Genomic DNA, 22,128 nt, shown 5'->3' on the forward strand with positions numbered 1-22,128 from the left:
TCCTCCCTCACCCCACAACTCCCCCTTCCCACCCCCCCCCCCCATTCCCCCCATCCCCCACATGGGGACACTATACACTAATATTGTGTTTTATTCTCATTTATTCTTCCCTTGATACTTCATCCGGATCCACCATATTCGTGAGGTCCACGAGGTTCGCGCTGACCATCTTCACACCACTATTGCCACGCTGAGAAGGACATGGGATTCCCTTCTCCAAGGTCAAGCAGCAACCACAAAAATCAGCAAAAAGGGCCAGTATATGTTTTTCTATATACTCTTTTGCACCACAAACACAAAACCATATTTGTATATTTTATTATTTTTAACAGAGTAAGGCGTTACAACAACTTTTTAAGCCACGAAATCTAGGGAGCGCCCCAGTCCAAATATCCTCTAGTTTCTGTATGGGCTATACGGCACTCTCATTCATTAAGACTCAGCTGTGTTAGAGGAGTTGCCATTTAGATCCATTTGGTATTAGCGTATCACAGAGCAGTCAGTACTTTATAGAGGAGCGCGCAGACGTTTTACCACTCACTCTTTGACAAAGTCCCTTGTGGGATGAAACGCGTCAGAGGTCATCTAGCTATGTGAATCTGTTCGTTTTTCAATAAATCAGCCGTTTTTTGTTAGAGCTGCGTCTGGTTTACCTCCTTTCCCCGGGGCTCCGCTTTCCCTGCTTCCTTGTTCTGATCACCCAAGCTGGTAGCACGTGGATTCTTCGCACAGTATCAGGACACCTATTCCAGTGGATTATCTCCTCATCAGCAGGACACACTGGGTACAGCGTGACAGCAGGTATTCTGCGGGTGGAGTGGGCTGGGGGTTTCTTAGAATCAGCCAGGCTGTTCTTGCTTAGGATAGTCGGTGATTCTTAGTGTTACCCTTTATCACCCCTCCCCCCAACCTGCTTAATTTGTCCGCTGTGTTCAGAGATGACTTATGCCTGTTCGTTATGTGCCTGTTCTGTGTGTTATCAGGATTTATGGATTACTCACGCTCTCTAGCATTTGAGCACTGGCTGTAGGATCATCACCCTGCATTTTTTCTATTTTTATAATAGCCGTTTAAAGGAGTAATCCAGGCAATATCCTACATGTGTGTTTATAAATAAATCAGTACTGTAGTATTAGATAATACTTACTACTTTTTTATGTTCAAATTCAACTCTTAATGCCATTTTTAATGAGTTGTAATATACTGAGCATCCTTTTATTTCTATAGCAGGTTTTAGCCACCTACCCAGCAGTGCAAGATCTTTGTAACACTTTCCTGTTTGTGATAATTTGTTGCCAATATTCCCAGCAGTTTGAGCTGCAAACTGTAACAATAGATAATGTTACCTTAGTAATATAAGAATACATTGTAGCTGCTGGGGTACACTGACAAGGATTGATCTGAAACTGAAAGGCAGCCATTTAGTGAACCCTAGGATGGAGGATTTTGATGATCAATCACAGGAGAACCAATCAATCGGCAGCTTAGGTAATTAGTTTACAATAAAGGTAATCAAAGGCTGCATATATTAAAACAAAGATTTTTTTTGGAAAGCTGCATGGACTACCTCTTTAAAAAAGACAGAATTAGTCATTATACATTTCGCCACTAAAGTAAATGTGTATGCTAAATGATAGTAATATACATATTCGGCTTGTGAGCTGGATTTGCAATTTATGAGATTCTAATTATTCATCTTCTCTCTGATACTGTATATATTTGCATTAATGTACTTTCTCGCATGAGAAAGTGTTGGTACCATTGTTGTCGTATTGATCGTGTGTCTGCTTCTGTTATATAAATATATCATGTTAAAAAAAGACACATTTTGGGTTTGTTTGAGTTGCACACATCTTTATAAACACTTATTACAATGAACTTCTCATACTTTAGAAGAACAACGATTAGAATATGATAATGATGCTGTTTCCTGTCATGCAGATTCGAGTTGGGTTGCACACTGGGCCAGTCTTAGCTGGAGTGGTTGGAGAGAAGATGCCTCGATATTGCTTGTTTGGGGATACTGTGAACACAGCTTCTCGGATGGAAAGCCACGGGGTACCCAATAAAATTCACATCAGCCCAGCTTCTTATAGGTGCTTTTTCAATATCTCCTATATACAGAAAGGATTTATGGCATACATAGTGTTTTCTTGAAACTTAGCCAAAATGTATTTATAATGAGTGTCAGCTACATGCCTAGTACAGCTCAACCCCATTATAGCAGGGTCCTTGGGGGCCACCCGATCCGACCGCGCTATACCATGGGTCGCGGTAATTTTTTTTTAAAAATGGCCGCCGCGAGCCTGATCGGAGGGAGGAGGCAGGAAGAGGTGGAGTGAGGCACCGGCAGCCCTACACGTCCCCCAGCAGCCACCGTAACTCCCCTCGCTCTTCCCCCAGCAGCTCCACACTGATCCCCCCCACGATCCCCCCCGCCAGCCCCGCACCGATCCCCCCGCCAGCCCCGCACCGATCCCCCCCGCCAGCCCGCACCGATCCCCGCACCAATCCCCCAGCCCCGCACCAATCCCCCAGCCCCGCACCAATCCTCCCCTCAGCCCTGCACCAAATTCCCTCCCCCTAGCCATGCACCGATCTCCGCCAGCTGCCCCACGATGCCCCAGAAGCTGACACCAAAGGTAGGGGGTAGGGGGTGCTGTGTGCGTGCTGTGAGTGTGTGCAGTGTGTTGTGAGTGTGTGCAGCGTGTGCTGTGAGTGTGTGCAGTGTGCTGTGCTGTTTGTGCTGTTTGTGCTGCGTGTGCTGTGAGTGTGTGCAGTGTGTGCGCAAATTTTTAAAATTTATTTTTTATATAAATATTCAGGGTCCACGCTCAAACTGCATTATAGCGGATCGCGCTATAACGGGGTTGAGCTGTACTTATTACTTGAGCCTGGGTGCCTGTATATTAATAATACTGTATAGAGCATATAAATGTTTCCCTGGGCAGGGAGACACAAGAAATCCCATAGATTGCACTCGTTCAGAGGAATTACAGCTAGGTTTTGAGAACAATTGAATCTCTGAGCTATTGCTCAAACTCCTACTGTACCATTGATTAATAGGTTGAGCGGTAGGATAACTGTTTGTCTCAATATTAATAATATAATCATATATATCTTGTATTACATACTGTAGGGATGACTAGAGAAGTGCAAAATGTCCACAGCATTTTGGGAACCATACGGAATTGATGCTTGGTTCCACGCAAAAAATTACACCCAAATCGGTGAAATTTCACCAAGTATTTAAAGTAATTTTGTATTTCAATTTCATTTCACTTAATTTATCTTACAATTTAACGTACTGGTAAGAGTAGAAATAGGGCGTACATAGGGCGCGCACACCATTCAGATGTCCGACCACGCAGTGAAGTATTCACAATATAAATATGTCTAGTTCTGTTTGCAAAAGGGGGACAGTGGTGTGGCGTTGGTGGTCATTGTGTCTGTGGTGGCAGAAGACGACGATTAATGAGTGGGACCATAGAGAAAAGAGCAGTAAAAACTGTTGTACTTGGCATCCAGCAAGCGTATAGTATGAGAAGAAATAATACTAAAATGGAGGTTTTATCATCCATCCATCCATCATAAATCAATCATCCATCATCCATCCATCATAAATCATCCATCATAAATCAATCATCCATCATCCATCCATCATAAATCATCCATCATAAATCATCCATCATCTATCATAAATCAACCATCCATCATCCATCATCCATCATCCATCATCCATCCATCATAAATCATTCATCATAAATCAATCATCCATCATCTATCATAAATCAACCATCCATCATCCATCATCCATCATCCATCCATCATTCATCATCCATCATAAATCAATCATCCATCATCCAGTCCCACAGGCCCTCACCAGCGGGGAACAGGTTGTTCACAAACCATTTCATGTGGCTGGCACAACTCAAAGTAGCTTAGAGAGACTGGCCATCCAAGCCAAACAGAGCACATATGTTACTAGTGAGAGGGAGGGGAAGTGAGAGGGAGGGGAAGTGAGTGGGAAGAGGAATCTGCTGAGGAGGAGGACTACATTTCTGAATGTGGACAAGCCTCAACCTCTGGGTCAACAAGGGCTCAAGCACAACTACTTGGAAGGCAAGGGTCAGTGTTAGGCACCAAGTCAAAGCACAAAGCATGCAGAGATGGAGGCTGAATGGGTTGATCGTTAGAAACAATGCTTCTTTCCAGCTCTCAAGTTCCATGCAGAACAGTTCAGTTTGAATTGTTATCTGGGTTCTGGGCAAAACACCAATTGCAGATGTAGCAAGACTTATTGCCCGAATGGATTAACGCTGTGGGGGTGGGGTGGGGTGGGGGGGGGAGGGGGGGGTGGCGAGTCTGAACCATAGACCCCGGCAGCGTGATCGCGGCAGACACTGTCCCCAGTGCTGCGTCCGTTTGCTTTTTGGGCCGTGGCGCTGGGGACAGTATGTCCTGCTACATCTGTACACTTTAATGCAGCAATTGTGTTGTCAATGCTTTCCAATGAATAGGAGGTGCCATGATGAGTGTGCATGTGTTTGTATTAAAGATGGGTTTGTGGAGTCAATTAAAGCTCCGAGTGGAGCTGTTGGAGAATTCGACGTCCGCTTCAACTTCAGAGCACTTTGTTGATTGGGAGCCAAACCACAAGAAAAAACATCTTTGGATTTTTCTTTTTATTATTGTTTTCATTTTTTAAATTTAATAAAATGGTCTAACTGTACATAAAGAACATGATAACTTTTAAGAAAAGTTCAAAGTTAGAAAAAGTTCCACCAAAATTCTTAAAATATATATTTTCAGTTATTTTCCAGAATAAAAAAAATTAAAAATCCAAGACCAGTAAAAAATATTTTTAGAACCAAAACCAAAATAACAGTGAAAGTGCCGATGCCCGCCCTCAGTTTGTATATTTAAACTGGGATATGTATGTGCAATTATACATTATATACTATAAACTGTGATATGTATCTTACCTGGGATATGTGTGCTTGTATGTATATCTGACCTGGGATATGTGTGCTTGTATGTTATATCTGACCTGGGATATGTGTGCTTGTATGTTATATCTGACATGGGATATGTGTGCTTGTATGTTATATCTGACCTGGGATATGTGTGCTTGTATGTTATATCTGACATGGGAAATGTGTGCTTGTATGTTATATCTGACCTGGGATATGTGTGCTTGTATGTTATATCTGACCTGGGATATGTGTGCTTGTATGTTATATCTGACCTGGCATATGTGTGCTTGTATGTTATATATCTGACCAGGGATCTGTGTGATTGTATGCTATACAGTTAGGTCCGGAAATAATTGGACACTGACACAATTTTCATAATTTTGGCTCTGTACGCCACCACAATGGATTTGAAATGAAGCAACCAAGATGCAATAGAAGTGCAGACTTTCAGCTTTAATTCAAGGGGTTGAACAAAAATATTGTATGAAATGTTTAGGAATTGCAACCATTTTCATACATAGTCCCCTTATTTCAGGGGTTCAAACGTAATTGGACAAATTAACACAATCATAAATAAAATGTTCATTTTTAATACTTTGTCGAGAATCCTTTGCAGGCAATGACTGCTTGAAGTCTGGAATGCATGGACATCACCAAACGCTGGGTTTCCACCTTTGTGATGCTTTGCTAGGCCTTTACTGCAGCTGTCTTCAGTTGTTGTTTGTTCGTGGGACTTTCTGCTTTAAGTTTTGTCTTCAGCAAGTGAAATGCATGCTCGATCGGGTTGAGATCAGGTGATTGACTCGGCCATTGCAGAATATTCCACTTCTTTGCCTTAAAAAACTCCTGGGTTGCTTTCGCAGTATGTTTTGGGTCATTGTCCAATCAACTTCGCTGAATTTGGCAGAATCTGAGCAGACAATATATCTATACCTATACACTTCAGAATTCATCCGGCTGCTTCTGTCTTCTGTCATATCATCAATAAACACTAGTGACCCAGTGCCATTGGAAGCCATGCATGCCCATGCCATCACACTGCCTCCACCGTGTTTTACAGATGATGTGGTATGCTTTGGATCACGAGCCGTTCCAAGCCTTCTCCATACTTTTTTCTTCCCATCATTCTGGTACAGGTTGATCTGAGTTTCATCTGTCCAAAGAATGCTGTTCCAGAACGGGGCTAGCTTTTTTAGATATTGTTTGGCAAAGTCTAATCTGGCCTTTCTATGCTTGAGGCTTATGAATGGTTTGCACCTTGCGGTGAACCCTCTGTATTTGCTCTCGTGAAGTCTTCTCTTTATGGTAGACATGGATAATGATATGCCTACCTCCTGGAGAGTGTTCTTCACTTGGCTGGATGTTGTGAAGGTTTTTTTTTCTTTACCATGGAAAAGATCCTACGATCATCCACCACTGTTGTCTTCCGTGGACGTCCAGGCCTTTTTGTGTTGCAGAGCTCACCAGTGCGTTCTATTTTTTTCAGAATGTACCAAACTGTTGATTGGGCCACTCCTAATGTTCCTGCTATCTCTCTGATGGATTTTCTTTTTTTTGCAGCCTAAGGATGCCCTGTTTCACTTACATTGAGAGCTCCTTTGACCGCATGTTGTGGGTTCACAGCAACAGCTTCCAAATGCGAATGCCACACCTGGAATCAACTCCAGACCTTTTACCTGCTTCATTGATGATGAAATAACGAAGGAATAGCCCACACCTGTCCATGAAACAGCTTTTGAGTCAATTGTCCAATTACTTTTGGTCCCTTGAAAAAGAGGGGACTACATATTAAAGAGATGTAATTCCTAAACCTTCCTCCAATTTGGATGTGAATACCCTCAAATTAAAGCTGATAGACTGCATTTTAAGCCCATATTCATTATTTAACTGTAACTTGAATTTATTTTGGTACGCAGCCGCAATAACAAAACTTGTATCAGTGTCCAATTATTTCCGGACCTACAGTAACTGTATATCTGAACTGGGATGTGTGTGATTGTATATAATATCTGACCTGGGATATGTGCGCTTGTATGTTATATCTGACCTAGTATATGTGTCCTGGTATGTTATATCTGACCTGGGATATGTGTGTTTGTATGTTATATCTGTACTGGGATATGTGTGTTTGTATGTTATATCTGACCTGGGATATGTTTGTGTGTATGTTATATCTGAACTGAGATATGTGTGCTTGTATATAATATCTGACCTGGGATACAGTATGTGTGCTTGTATGTTATATCTGACCTGGGATATGTGTGTTTGTATGTTATATCTGACCTGGGATATGTGTGTTTGTATGTTATATCTGACCTGGGATATGTGTGTTTGTATGTTATATCTGACCTGGGATACGTGTGTTTGTATGTTATATCTGAACTGGGATATATATGTGTGTTCGTATTTTGAACTGGGATATGTATGTGTTTGTACATTTAAACTGGAAAAGCATGGATGTCTGTATGTATGCTACCTTTAAACTGGAATACGTGCAGTATATGTTTGTATGTTATATCTGACCTGGGATATATATATATATATATATATATATATATATATATATATATATATATATATATATATATATTTGCATGTTATAACTGAACTTGGATATGTATGTGTGAATTTAAGTTACATTAGCACAGGGATAGACCTATGTTTGGATATTATATATGAAATTGCAAATGTATATGTGGTTGTATGCTATATACAACGTTGGATCTCCTCTTTTTCATAAATCTAGTACATCTTTTTTAATTGGTTTTACCCCAGAGACCTTCGTAAATATCCCCTTATTTTCTCCCTGTAATACAGATTCCTTAATGATAAAACATTTGAAGTTACCGACCGTGGAGATATTGATGTGAAAGGAAAAGGCAAAATGTGCACCTATTTTCTGATAAGAAATTTGACTGCAACCGAGAATGAGATTTTGGGGTGGCCAGCAAGAGAGACGGATCTAGCCCGGGAATCGTCCCAATCTCTGCACGATGACATGAGCAAGACAAGCCTGCAAAAACCATGCACTCAAGGTATTATTAATCAGGTACATTTGGGGTGGAAAAGCTAAACGTGCAAATTAAATTAAATGTGGTTTTTTTTCTCCTCTCCAGTTAAACAAGAGGACTTCATTTCGGAGATTGTTCCAATGCAGTATATTGACAGCCCAGAAATCTGGGACAAGGGAAGATATCCCGGGATAAAAGACTTAACAGGTACAGTTTATCACAATAAAAGTAGAAAGACAGAACGTTTCTTCCACTCTGGTTTTTGTCTTAGTGCAACTGTTCCCAGGTAACCTGGTGGTAAAATATTTCCATGAGCTTCTCATTAATAATTAAGTCTACAGTACATACAAATTCCGAGGCCAGAAGAGACTCAGTTCTTCACTTCTTCCCATTGGTATTTTAATAATGACATGATTGTTTCCCATCTGACAATGCTGTAAATATCTAAATTAAGTTGTCTTTTTGCCCTGTATAACTCCTAATTTTTTGAGACCGCCTTCATCGTTTTTGAAAACGCTCTGACAATCATCTGGACCCCTTGGTTTTGTTATTGGAATAGTGCAAGGTTCTAGTAGCTGTATTTGTCGTTGGGGAGTGTTAATGTCTGGTATATTGTGATGGAACAAAAACTTTAATTATGGATGCGTAACTCATGGTGTGTACTAATATTCTCAAATATTAAGGTGTCCGAAATCTTGGCAGAAATTTGAATCCACCACGAATTTGCAAATTCATTTCAGACAAGTTTCATTTTAATTTTAATATCACTGAAATTCGGAATCCGTTTTCTGCTGATTTCTGAACCCTGAAATATGGGTTGGGAGAGATAGATTTTTTTCAAGATTCGCAATTGGATTTATGATCAAGTCCGATGGAGGATTTCACAAAATCTGGGCACAATGGATCTGATGGTGGATTAGGATTGTATCTGCCTGAATTTTTTAGTGGCCAATCCTCCTTCGGATTTTCATGTACAGGTTGGATTTTGGTAAAAAAAAAAAAAAAAACACGGTAGTAAAAACCCACGGATTGGATTTTGACAGGTTCACCCATCTCCACTAATGGGCACCTGACATGTCGGGTGATGAACCGAGTCCTGTGATGTCTTGAAAGCTTTCTATTTCTTTTTAAATGTAACTATTTTAATGGAAACAAAAGAACAATTCCTGCGCTCCTCCAAATTGGGCTAAAATAGACTAGTGACGTGTTTACAATTAGAACCCAAGTCTGTAACAAAGGAGTCATTTGGTTGCATCTATTGATCAAAATATGATTCAAGCCGCCAACTTCGTCAAGGTATCCTCCGTTTAGCAGTTACCTACACTGAATATGTGTCATTTCTTATTGTCCTATGGATTACATCTTGTGAAATATGTGGAAATGCCCTGAAGGGGTTAAATAAATGAAGCATATGCTTTCTGTGATTTAGTGCAATTAAAAGCTGGCCAAAGCTAGAGTCAGAGTTTCCTTATTATAAAGGTGATCTGTGGGTGCACAAATACCCTAGTGTGAGATATTAATACTTACACATATTTCTTTCTGTCAGCCGTAGACATTCACCTGCTCTTCATTGGAGGGGGATGTTTAGACTGACACTGAGGTTATACCTTTATGCTAATTGGAGAATTGTTAGGGGCTCTGTCCTTTTTTTAATGGAGCAATGGTTCTTTACAGGCAAATCATGTGATTCAAGGAGCTGCGAGAGTCTTCCCAGTGTCCAGCACTCAGAAGGGGATCTTGTTAGCAAACGAGTTAATCCGAAAAAGAAAGAACCGCAAAGTGGGAATGTCAGATCTCATTTGTGTGGGTTGCTTTGATGTCTTCTATTTCCGAATGAAAGCCGCCAAACTCTGCAGGTGTAAATACATCCGACTCAATTTGACTCCATGTTGAGCAAAAGCAAAGAAGGGAAAAATGACGATGAACGTGGATTAATGCTCACATTGTAATAAAAATGACACGATGATAGTAGTACCGTATGTTTGTCTCGTTAATGTACTAACCTCCTGGGATGATGTCTATGTATCTGACCAATCTGTCTCCATGAAACACTGCGCAGAGGAGACGGGAGAATGAAACACTGGTTTCATTATCTACTGCTAGGTCTCACAAAAGCTCTAGATTTATATTTTAATTCCAGTTGGGGTTGCAATGTTGTAGCACCAACCAAATTGTAGCCAATCTGGAGGTCATTTAGCAAAGCGATGGGATTTTTCTCTCTTGACCTGGGAGACTGTGAGGGAGCCTCCCCCCCCCCCCCAAATACCCAGAACCCCACATAAATAACACACAAATAACGACAAGACAAAGTCTGATGGTACAAGGCCGCGGCTTTTTATTTAACCATTAAATAATTGGTAAGCGCTACCCCTGCGAGAGCACTCACTCAAAGATTTAAAGGTCAAAGGTCCTTAAACCGATGACCCGTGACACCCAAGCAGGGCCCACGTGTCCCGGCCCTTGACGTGAGTGGGCTCCAGGAGCTTACATTTAAATGAGACACTCCCAGCCCCACTTTGATTTACCAAGTACGGAGCCCCTTCTGGCAAGGATAAGCCACACTTACCCCCCAACTGCCGCCGCGACAGAGGCAACAACCACCACAACACTATGACCCTGTCAGCATCTCCCCTCCTTCATGGAACTTCAGTCCTTGTTCTCATATTTCTTTTTTGCTATCTGCGTCTCTCTTTTTTTTTTTTTTTTTTTACTACAAACTGTAACAACCACATCATTAACAATATATGCAAAAAGGGACAGGTGGGCGGGAATTGCTGAACTAAATAACCATCCTCATCCCACCCCCTGACCCCGACACCTGAAGCAGGGGCGGGGCGGAGGGGGGCAAGGCCAGAGAGCCGACACAAAGGTAATAGGAGATGCTGGACCATAGGTTATGGTTGCTCTTTGCTTAGGGCTCAAGGCAGTTATAATAGCTGTTTGCACCAATTCCCCCCCCCCATCTTTGCAGCCTGGAGACAGCTGCAAGTGTCACTTGTAACTGTAATACAATGACTCATTCCATGTTAAATACTGTTCTACTGCTGGAGCAGGCCTCCATTTAAAGCTCGGGGGGAGGGGGGATGAAGGCTAAATCTGTCAGCTGTCAAGTGGTCAAATGACCTGTCACTGTCAAATGAAAATAGATATATTTAATCTCCCACTGTACAAGATTAAGCAGCCTTTAGGAAGCCATCAGAGACTTTCACACAATTTAGCCTGTTTCGCTTGTTTGACCTTTTTGTTGGAAGTCCCAATGGCAGCAATAAGGTTGATAGCTAGTTTCAAACACCACTCAAGCAGAGATTTGAATTGATCACAAACACAATTGTATATTTATTCTCTGAGCGTGGAATTATCCACTGAGGGTGTTCCACAAAAAAGGCCCCCGCCGTGACGTTATAGCTTTCCACACATGCACTGGAAACTCGTGGAATAATACGTGTTATTTTACGCAGACAATCCTTGCGGTCCGTTACAATACCTTCTGCAAAATAACTATTTCAGTTTTTAAATATTGTCTACAGATGGGAAACTGGCCTTTACTTGCTATAACGTGGTGTTCTATAACGTAAAAAGTGTAACGTACTGTACATTTGTATCACATTTCCATACTGTATATCCTTGTCGGTAACAATATGATGCTTCAGGAGCAGCTGTGTCATCATCAAACACTATATGTAATCATCAATAATCTATGGTTATTCTATTCCATCACATTTACATACTGTATTACATGTACATGCTTACATGTTAAAGTCCCCATAAAGCAATAGAATACTGAAAACAAATATGTTTAGTTACATGTTAAATAATGTATAATTAACTACAGTACACATATGGAATAAGAATGTGACACAGATATTTGACTAACTATAGCAACTAACAACGTTAGTAGAAATTTTACAATACATGTAATTATACATACATAATACATATTATTACAATATTCGATGCAATGCCATCTATGTGATACTGTGTGTACTGTAGTTCACAGGTTAAAGCTACATTAACCCAGAAATCCATACTCTTTTATTATACTGTATGTAGGAAGTTCTTGGAAAATGTTCAATGTGCGTATTACCTGCTGTCCCTCAATAAAGCGTGTTATGTATTATTTGTTTCTTTTATTAAAGACTATTTTATAAAAAATATTGTTGGGTCATTATTTAAGTAATAATCCCTAAAGAACAGGGTATTACTGGCAAAAATACACTGGTTGGAGTCTAGATAACCCAGCCAGGCCACAGAATCATCATCATCATCATCATCATCATCATCATCATCATCATCATCATCATCATCATTAAAAACACGCCTCCCCATAAGGAGACATCGCAATACTTTACAGTTAAACAAATTAAAATTATATACAGTTGTTTTGTTAGACAGGAAAAGCCCAAAGGAAGAGGTAAGTCTTTCACCGAGCCCAAAACAGGGGTAAAGTACACCTACCTCTGAAGCTGCACACAAGAAGGCCTGCCCAACCAGCGTAGGGTGGAGTACCCTTGGCACAGAGAGGCAGACTCTCCATGAGGACCTTAGATCATAACCATTATCCTGCAATGGCTTCAAACAAGACTGCAGATAGGCAGGTCCTTGACCTTGCAAGGTTTTAAAGGCCATTACAACCAACTTGAACCTAACCTGGAAGATCACTGGATGCCAGTGCAGATCGTGTGAGATGGGAGGGATATGCTCAAAGCGAGAAACACGTCTCAGCATCCGAGCTGCAGCTTTCTGCACATCAGGCACACCGGTAGTCTTGCACATAAGGCATTCCTATAGTCTAACCGTGTAGACACAAAGGCATGGTCCAGTGACTCAAGGTCCATAGATGACGGGAATGGACGCAATCTCTGAAGCAGGATCAGATAATAAAATGGTTGTGGTGTATTCCCCGGGCGCTAACTCTGACCGTGGTTGGTATAGGATATGAATATCTTAAATAGTATGGTATGTGTTAATAGTGATGTCCTACTGTGACTCGAACTACCCCACTAGGGTCTATCCAGAACCCTTGATATATGGAATGTGAGAAGGGATGGGGGAGCACAGCGTAAGGAATGGTGGAGTGTGATTGTATTATCTCCCTATGATGTTCAGTGGCGTTCTGACACCCTTTGAGTGTCCTCAGAGGGAGGTTTGTACTCCTTAGAGAAGGGTTAAGACTTAGGTGGGTGAAGCAAGTCTATGGATGCAAAATGAATGCAAAATGAATTAATAAAAGGAAAACTTACACGGCCTTGTGTAAGTTGTATCCCATCAAGGTTTCTTTTGCAGTCTTATCTTTCTTCTGGGTGATCCTTCTTCTTTCTTTATGCTCTTCTCTTTCTGTCTCTTCTTCTTGCTGTGATCTTGATGTTTGTCGTTGGACGAATCTTCACATTGGTTCTCCTCTCATATGGGTGTAAACATAGGTGAGAAGGTAGTTAGACACATATACATACAAAGTCGATATCAATTTGAAGGGGGGCAATGAGACAGTGTCATCAGGTGTATAGGTATAAGATAATTATTATTCACTCACACGGCCTAATGTGAGTGGTAGCTTATAACGGTATCTTGCAAGCACCTGTACAGATCACAGGTCTTCAGGTCAAAGGTCCCTTGTGGGATAAAGACAGAGGGATAGTATGGGGAAGGTGTATCAATACATCAAAATACTCACACGGGCCAGTGTGAGTACACACTGATAATGGTATCTTGGAAACTCCAAAAAGTGATGAAAAACCCCTAGGGGCTAGGTCCAGATAGCAAAGGACTAATAGGACACTAAAAACAGGGGTGATTAAATTTTATTGAAACAAACTAGCATACACTAATGAACAAGTACATATATAATCAGATAAAAAATTAAAACCGAGGAGCATCTACTGCTTCTGGGGGGATAAAAAAAGGTGGCAGCCAGGGGAAACAAATGGTGGTTAGTGGATGAAAGTCTCTGTACTCCGCGTCCGGATCGAGAGATTCCACAGCACCTCCGGTTCCTCTCAGATTGCTGCAGGCTGTGGTTCAAAGAAGAAGAGCTACGCGTTTCGCCCTGAACAGGGCTTCCTCAGGCTCGTGTAAAGTAGAGAGGTTGGGTTTTTAGTCTCCTTAAATAGACCCCGCCTGTCTAATGTGCATGTCAATTAAATCTTCTTGCTGCTGCGTAGCGCGGTGCCGCCATCTTTAGGGATGCGTGCGCATCCAGCGTGTGGCGCTCGGTGTGACGTCTTTCTGTTGTGCCCTCGTTGCCGGTTGCGTGAAGTGGGGGCAAAGTCTTGCGCCTGCGCGTTAGTGATGCACAGATAGTTCTTGGTGTTGTACATACCATAGTCCGTTCGTGAGTGCAGAATGGTGATGGATGGTGTACACATCAATTACTTTTCCTGCAATATGTGGACGGGTGGTTAAATACACCCATCATGAAGATTAAAAGGGATTAGAAAGGTGTACTCAGTGGACAATTTTACTTTTAATTGACAATACTGCAATCAGATCCTGTGTGGACTGTTTACATGGTGTTATATGCAGTTAAACACTTAGTTAATTATTCACAATGAAATACTTTGGATGAGCTAGATGGCACTTAATTGTTCTAGTTACAATTCATTTAAAAACTTCATTTATAAAATACATTTAAAAAATAAGCGAGTAAAAATGGAGTACATAGAGGGAAAACTTCAATAGCATGTATCTATTGCTAGCATTAGTGTCATGGTTCGTTTTAAATCCCGAACAGTTTGGTATTAATAATAAAAGATATACATATAGAGTGTATGACATATATATCAAATGCAGTGTGTTATCCTTCAGAACAAAAAAACACTTCATTTAAGAACACTTCATTTAAGAATGGTACTGTGGTGTCACCCCACCCAATATACATTCCCAAATCAGATTATTCCACGTTGTGGGTAAATCAAACTGTACTTTGTTTGTGTGCACAGTTAACATAAAAAACTTAACATCAAAAAACTGAACATAAAAAACTTAGAAAAAACCTAGAAAAAAACTAAGAAAACTTAGAATGCCTAATGAGGTGTGGACTGGACATGCGGAGGTGAAAAAGACTTAGTGCTACGGTTACATAAAAGCTCCCAGGTCTATGTCAATGTTCAAGCCTCTGGGTGTTAGCGTTTTTAATTTGTAGATCCAAAGTGTTTCCCGATGGCACAATTTACGCAGCCTGTCACCTCCTCTCCAATGTGCGTCCACTTTCTCAATCCCTTTATAGGTTAGGACCCCGGGGTTGCCTCCATGTACTAGACTAAAATGTTTGGAGACACTGTGTGTCATAAGCTGTTTACGGATATTTCCCATGTGTTCCAGCACGCGGACCCTCAGAGGTCTTGTGGTGCGGCCTACGTACTGTAAACCACATGGGCATGACAAAGGGTACACAATGTACTCTGTGCGGCATGTCAAATGTTGTTTAATCTTAAAAACCTCTTTTGTAATATTAGATGTGAATTCTGTTTTCTCCCCTTTAGTGACCTGTCTGCATGCCTTGCAGCCAAAACACCCAAAAAAGCCGTTTGGCGAAGGCAGCCAACTTGGGGTCTTTGTTGTATCTGTTTTTTTAAAAACACTTGGGGCCAATTTTGATTTGATGCATGGGGCTTTTCTGAAAATTACCTTTGGGGCGTTTGGGATATGGTCTCTCAGAACCGGGTCTGTCTGTACCACATGCCAATGTTTTTTGATAATTTGTTGGATTTTAGTTGCGTCTGAATTATAAGTTGTGATGAATGGAGTGTTAAAATCAAGGTTTTCAACTTTTGCTTTGGTCTTCAATAAATCACTGCGTGACAATGTGTTTGTTTTTTCTACTGCTGATTGAATGAGGTCTGTTTGATAGCCCCTTTCTAGAAATCTCCCTTGGAGTATTTGTGCTTGATCTTTAAATGTGTGATCATCTGTGCAGTTTCTTTTGATACGCCTTAATTGGCCATAGGGTATATTTTGTAGCCATTTTGGGTGATGGCAGCTCGTAGTTAATAAAAAATTGTTGGCGTCAGTGGGTTTAAAAAAGGTTTTGGTCTTAATAATAGAATGGTCAATAAAAATAGTTAAATCTAAAAAGTTAATGTTAGTTTTACTGTGCTCGGATGTAAACTCCATATTTACATCGTTGTCATTAATGTACTCAATGAAATGGGCCAGGTCAGTCTCTTCTCCCTTCCATATAAACAGTACGTCGTCTATATATCTGTGCCAGGCGACCAGGTTTGCACTGAAAGGATGTGTGGACCAAATTTTCATTTCCTCCCAGTCCGCCAAAAACATATTGGCGTAACTGGGTGCAAACTTGGTCCCCATAGCAGTTCCGCACAGTTGTAGGTAAAAAAGACCATTGAACCAGAAGGCGTTGTGGGTTAGAATAAAATTGATGCTTTCTACTATAAAATCGCGCTGTTCCTCTGGGATCGAACTGTCCTTTGTCATAATCCTTTTGACGGCTTCAAGTCCATCTCTATGCCTAATGCTGGTGTACAGAGATTTGACATCACAGGTGGCTAAGATATAATCGTCCTGCCATTGTATCTTCTCTAATAAATTTATAACCTGGGTCGTGTCTTTAAGATATGACCTTCCCTCTGTAGCGTATTTTTGTAAGAAGTGATCTAAGTACTCTGATAAGTTCTGCGTTAGGGATCCAATGCCCGATATAATGGGCCTACCTGGTGGTTTCTCCATGCATTTGTGTACTTTAGGTAAAAAATAAAATATAGGTAGTATTGGGTTATCTTGGTGGATATATTCCCATTCCTTATCATTGAGGATTCCTAGATTCTTGCCTCTCTCTAGTATTAAATCTAATTCTTTCTTGTGTGCTGAAGTGGGGTTGTTGTTTAGGTTCTGGTATGTTGTCGTGTCTCCTAGGATTCTGTTTGCCTCTAAAAGATAGTAATCAGTGTCCATCACCACCACGCCGCCACCTTTATCTGCCGGCTTGATTGTGATGGACCTATCCTCTGTTAGCTCTTCTAGTGCTTGTTTTTCTTTTTTATTTAAGTTATCTCTAAATCTTTTTTTTTTTTTTTTTTTTGTCAGTTGTTAGTTTCTCCAAATCTTCTAGGATCAATTGGTGGTATACCTCTAGTTGATGTCCTTTGCTGCCAGTGGGATTAAACTTAGATTTCGATTTTAGACCTGAGTGTAGGAAATTGTCTTTCTCTTTTCCTAGAGTTCCCACCGTGTTAGTGTTAATTGTGTCTCTAGTTTGTGCGTCCTTATTTAGAAAGAACCTCCTCATAGTCAGTTGTCTAAGGAATTTATTTGCATCCATAAACATTGTAAACCCACTTGGTCTGGTTGCTGGTGCAAAATTTAGGCCCCTGGCTATGAGGTTTAGTTGTGTATCCGTTAATTTTGTTTGGCTTATATTGAAAACCCCTTTCACTTCGTTTGTTTCTTTTGTGGGCCTCCTTCTGCCTCTCTTTCCTCTCTTTCTCTTTTTCTCCCCTGTTTCTTTTCTTCCGTCCCTGGATCTACCGGAACTAGTGGTTTTTGTTTCGACGTGTGTTGGTGCGGTGTGCCCTGTTCTAAAAAAGCTACCGTAGCCCCCTTTTTCGTGCGTTCCCATACTGGACTCCTGTTGGGTGATCTACTCGGGCGCCTCGTTCTTTGGTCCACACATCCTTTCAGTGCAAACCTGGTCGCCTGGCACAGATATATAGACGACGTACTGTTTATATGGAAGGGAGAAGAGACTGACCTGGCCCATTTCATTGAGTACATTAATGACAACGATGTAAATATGGAGTTTACATCCGAGCACAGTAAAACTAACATTAACTTTTTAGATTTAACTATTTTTATTGACCATTCTATTATTAAGACCAAAACCTTTTTTAAACCCACTGACGCCAACAATTTTTTATTAACTACGAGCTGCCATCACCCAAAATGGCTACAAAATATACCCTATGGCCAATTAAGGCGTATCAAAAGAAACTGCACAGATGATCACACATTTAAAGATCAAGCACAAATACTCCAAGGGAGATTTCTAGAAAGGGGCTATCAAACAGACCTCATTCAATCAGCAGTAGAAAAAACAAACACATTGTCACGCAGTGATTTATTGAAGACCAAAGCAAAAGTTGAAAACCTTGATTTTAACACTCCATTCATCACAACTTATAATTCAGACGCAACTAAAATCCAACAAATTATCAAAAAACATTGGCATGTGGTACAGACAGACCCGGTTCTGAGAGACCATATCCCAAACGCCCCAAAGGTAATTTTCAGAAAAGCCCCATGCATCAAATCAAAATTGGCCCCAAGTGTTTTTAAAAAAACAGATACAACAAAGACCCCAAGTTGGCTGCCTTCGCCAAACGGCTTTTTTGGGTGTTTTGGCTGCAAGGCATGCAGACAGGTCACTAAAGGGGAGAAAACAGAATTCACATCTAATATTACAAAAGAGGTTTTTAAGATTAAACAACATTTGACATGCCGCACAGAGTACATTGTGTACCTTTTGTCATGCCCATGTGGTTTACAGTACGTAGGCCGCACCACAAGACCTCTGAGGGTCCGCGTGCTGGAACACATGGGCAATATCCGTAAACAGCTTATGACACACAGTGTCTCCAAACATTTTAGTCTAGTACATGGAGGCAACCCCGGGGTCCTAACCTATAAAGGGATTGAGAAAGTGGACGCACATTGGAGAGGAGGTGACAGGCTGCGTAAATTGTGCCATCGGGAAACACTTTGGATCTACAAATTAAAAACGCTAACACCCAGAGGCTTGAACATTGACATAGACCTGGGAGCTTTTATGTAACCGTAGCACTAAGTCTTTTTCACCTCCGCATGTCCAGTCCACACCTCATTAGGCATTCTAAGTTTTCTTAGTTTTTTTCTAGGTTTTTTCTAAGTTTTTTATGTTCAGTTTTTTGATGTTAAGTTTTTTATGTTAACTGTGCACACAAACAAAGTACAGTTTGATTTACCCACAACGTGGAATAATCTGATTTGGGAATGTATATTGGGTGGGGTGACACCACAGTACCATTCTTAAATGAAGTGTTCTTAAATGAAGTGTTTTTTTGTTCTGAAGGATAACACACTGCATTTGATATATATGTCATACACTCTATATGTATATCTTTTATTATTAATACCAAACTGTTCGGGATTTAAAACGAACCATGACACTAATGCTAGCAATAGATACATGCTATTGAAGTTTTCCCTCTATGTACTCCATTTTTACTCGCTTATTTTTTAAATGTATTTTTTAAATGTATTTTATAAATGAAGTTTTTAAATGAATTGTAACTAGAACAATTAAGTGCCATCTAGCTCATCCAAAGTATTTCATTGTGAATAATTAACTAAGTGTTTAACTGCATATAACACCATGTAAACAGTCCACACAGGATCTGATTGCAGTATTGTCAATTAAAAGTAAAATTGTCCACTGAGTACACCTTTCTAATCCCTTTTAATCTTCATGATGGGTGTATTTAACCACCCGTCCACATATTGCAGGAAAAGTAATTGATGTGTACACCATCCATCACCATTCTGCACTCACGAACGGACTATGGTATGTACAACACCAAGAACTATCTGTGCATCACTAACGCGCAGGCGCAAGACTTTGCCCCCACTTCACGCAACCGGCAACGAGGGCACAACAGAAAGACGTCACACCGAGCGCCACACGCTGGATGCGCACGCATCCCTAAAGATGGCGGCACCGCGCTACGCAGCAGCAAGAAGATTTAATTGACATCCACATTAGACAGGCGGAGTCTATTTAAGGAGACTAAAAACCCAACCTCTCTACTTTACACGAGCCTGAGGAAGCCCTGTTCAGGGCGAAACGCGTAGCTCTTCTTCTTTGAACCACAGCCTGCAGCAATCTGAGAGGAACCGGAGGTGCTGTGGAATCTCTCGATCCGGACGCGGAGTACAGAGACTTTCATCCACTAACCACCATTTGTTTCCCCTGGCTGCCACCTTTTTTTATCCCCCCAGAAGCAGTAGATGCTCCTCGGTTTTAATTTTTTATCTGATTATATATGTACTTGTTCATTAGTGTATGCTAGTTTGTTTCAATAAAATTTAATCACCCCTGTTTTTAGTGTCCTATTAGTCCTTTGCTATCTGGACCTAGCCCCTAGGGGTTTTTCATCACTTTTTGGAGTTTCCAAGATACCATTATCAGTGTGTACTCACACTGGCCCGTGTGAGTATTTTGATGTATTGATACACCTTCCCCATACTATCCCTCTGTCTTTATCCCACAAGGGACCTTTGACCTGAAGACCTGTGATCTGTACAGGTGCTTGCAAGATACCGTTATAAGCTACCACTCACATTAGGCCGTGTGAGTGAATAATAATTATCTTATACCTATACACCTGATGACACTGTCTCATTGCCCCCCTTCAAATTGATATCGACTTTGTATGTATATGTGTCTAACTACCTTCTCACCTATGTTTACACCCATATGAGAGGAGAACCAATGTGAAGATTCGTCCAACGACAAACATCAAGATCACAGCAAGAAGAAGAGACAGAAAGAGAAGAGCATAAAGAAAGAAGAAGGATCATCTAGAAGAAAGATAAGACTGCAAAAGAAACCTTGATGGGATACAACTTACACAAGGCCGTGTAAGTTTTCCTTTTATTAATTCATTTTGCATTCATTTTGCATCCATAGACTTGCTTCACCCACCTAAGTCTTAACCCTTCTCTAAGGAGTACAAACCTCCCTCTGAGGACACTCAAAGGGTGTCAGAACGCCACTGAACATCATAGGGAGATAATACAATCACACTCCACCATTCCTTACGCTGTGCTCCCCAATCCCTTCTCACATTTCAGATAATAAAATAACAGACTTAACAACTGAGGCCACTTGGGCTCGCATGTTGAGACTTTGGTCTAAGAGGAGGCCGACATTACGAACTAGGGACCCGGGCACGGGCTGTACACTATTGATTAGGGGCAGCTCGCAAACCCTGTTCCAAACGCGGGTATCTTGCCGAACGCATAATCATTAGTTAAGTCTTGTTAGGATGGAGCTTCAGCCAATTCATCTCCATCCATGCTGCCACTTCATCTCGACACGTCATAAGTGTGGCAACTGGGCTGCCCTGGAAAGAAACATAGATCTGGGTGTCATCAGCATACAGGTGGCATTTCAGACCATGCTTCTGGATGACATTGCCTCGGGTCTTACATACACATTGAACATGAGAGGTGATAGCACCGATCGTTAAGGGACCCCAAAGGGGACCGGTCCCACCAGCCAACTGCTGGGTCAGGCCTTGCAGGAACAATGCAATCTGCTGTAATGCAGGCCCACCAATACCAGCGGTGCATCCCATCTTCAATTGTGTCAAAAGGCAGCTGAGAAGTCCAACATGATACGGGCAGAAATACAACCGTTGTCCATGGCCATCAATAAGTCATCCGCCACACCTACCAGGGACAACATGGTTCCATGACTGGCACTAAAGCCAGACTGCATGGGATCAAAGAAGCCTGTCCTTTCCAGACAATCTTCCAGCTGGGTGAAATCTACCCCCTCCAACACCTTCCCTAACACAGGAAGGTTGCAGATTGGATGATAGTTGGTGAGAATATGAACATCTAGACCCACTTTCTTCAATAGGGGATGGACCAGCGTCTTTTTCAAAGGCCACTGGCACCTCCCACACCGCGAAAGATCTATTGATGATCTCCACCAACCATGGAGCTACGGCATGAATGGTCTCTTTCAGGAGCAATGATGGACAGGGATCCAGGTGACAAGTGGTCCAGTTTATCCCAGCCGTGATTGAAAGGAAATCTGGGATTGATATGATGCTGAACTCTTCCAAGACAAGCTACACCTGTGGGGTGAGGCCCTCTGCACCATGCTTCACCTGTGCTCTGTGAACACCAGGGGAGGTGGACAGCAGCAGGGCCATGACACGGTACCAGCCGGGCCTTCAGTGAGGGGAGCGGGTGCAGAGTTGGAGACTGGAGGGGGTATAGCCTGCCGTCCCACCAAAAGGTGAGAAGATGGAGAGAGGCAAGAATTGTGTGGCTGGAGGAGACCGTTTAAAGTTAAGTGGAAGAGCAGAACCTTGAGCAATACATTTATTTTATTATTATTAATAAATAATAATCATTAT

At 41.4% G+C, this 22,128-nt stretch overlaps 1 protein-coding gene across 1 annotated transcript in view; it reads left to right on the plus strand.

Moving 5' to 3' along the window:
• The window catches only part of LOC142465449 (guanylate cyclase soluble subunit beta-2-like), a 30,241-nt gene extending 18,548 nt beyond the window's left edge, over positions 1–11,693 (plus strand). Inside the window, exons 11-14 of the mRNA XM_075569407.1 lie at positions 1,942–2,096; positions 7,794–8,011; positions 8,093–8,194; positions 9,662–11,693. Coding sequence (XP_075425522.1) covers positions 1,942–2,096; positions 7,794–8,011; positions 8,093–8,194; positions 9,662–9,804 — 618 coding nt within the window. The 3' untranslated portion in view covers positions 9,805–11,693. The remainder of the gene's footprint in view (positions 1–1,941; positions 2,097–7,793; positions 8,012–8,092; positions 8,195–9,661) is intronic.
• Positions 11,694–22,128: the final 10,435 nt, after the last annotated feature.

The sequence above is a fragment of the Ascaphus truei genome, chromosome 14 (assembly GCF_040206685.1).
Source record: "Ascaphus truei isolate aAscTru1 chromosome 14, aAscTru1.hap1, whole genome shotgun sequence".
Lineage (NCBI taxonomy): Eukaryota > Metazoa > Chordata > Amphibia > Anura > Ascaphidae > Ascaphus > Ascaphus truei.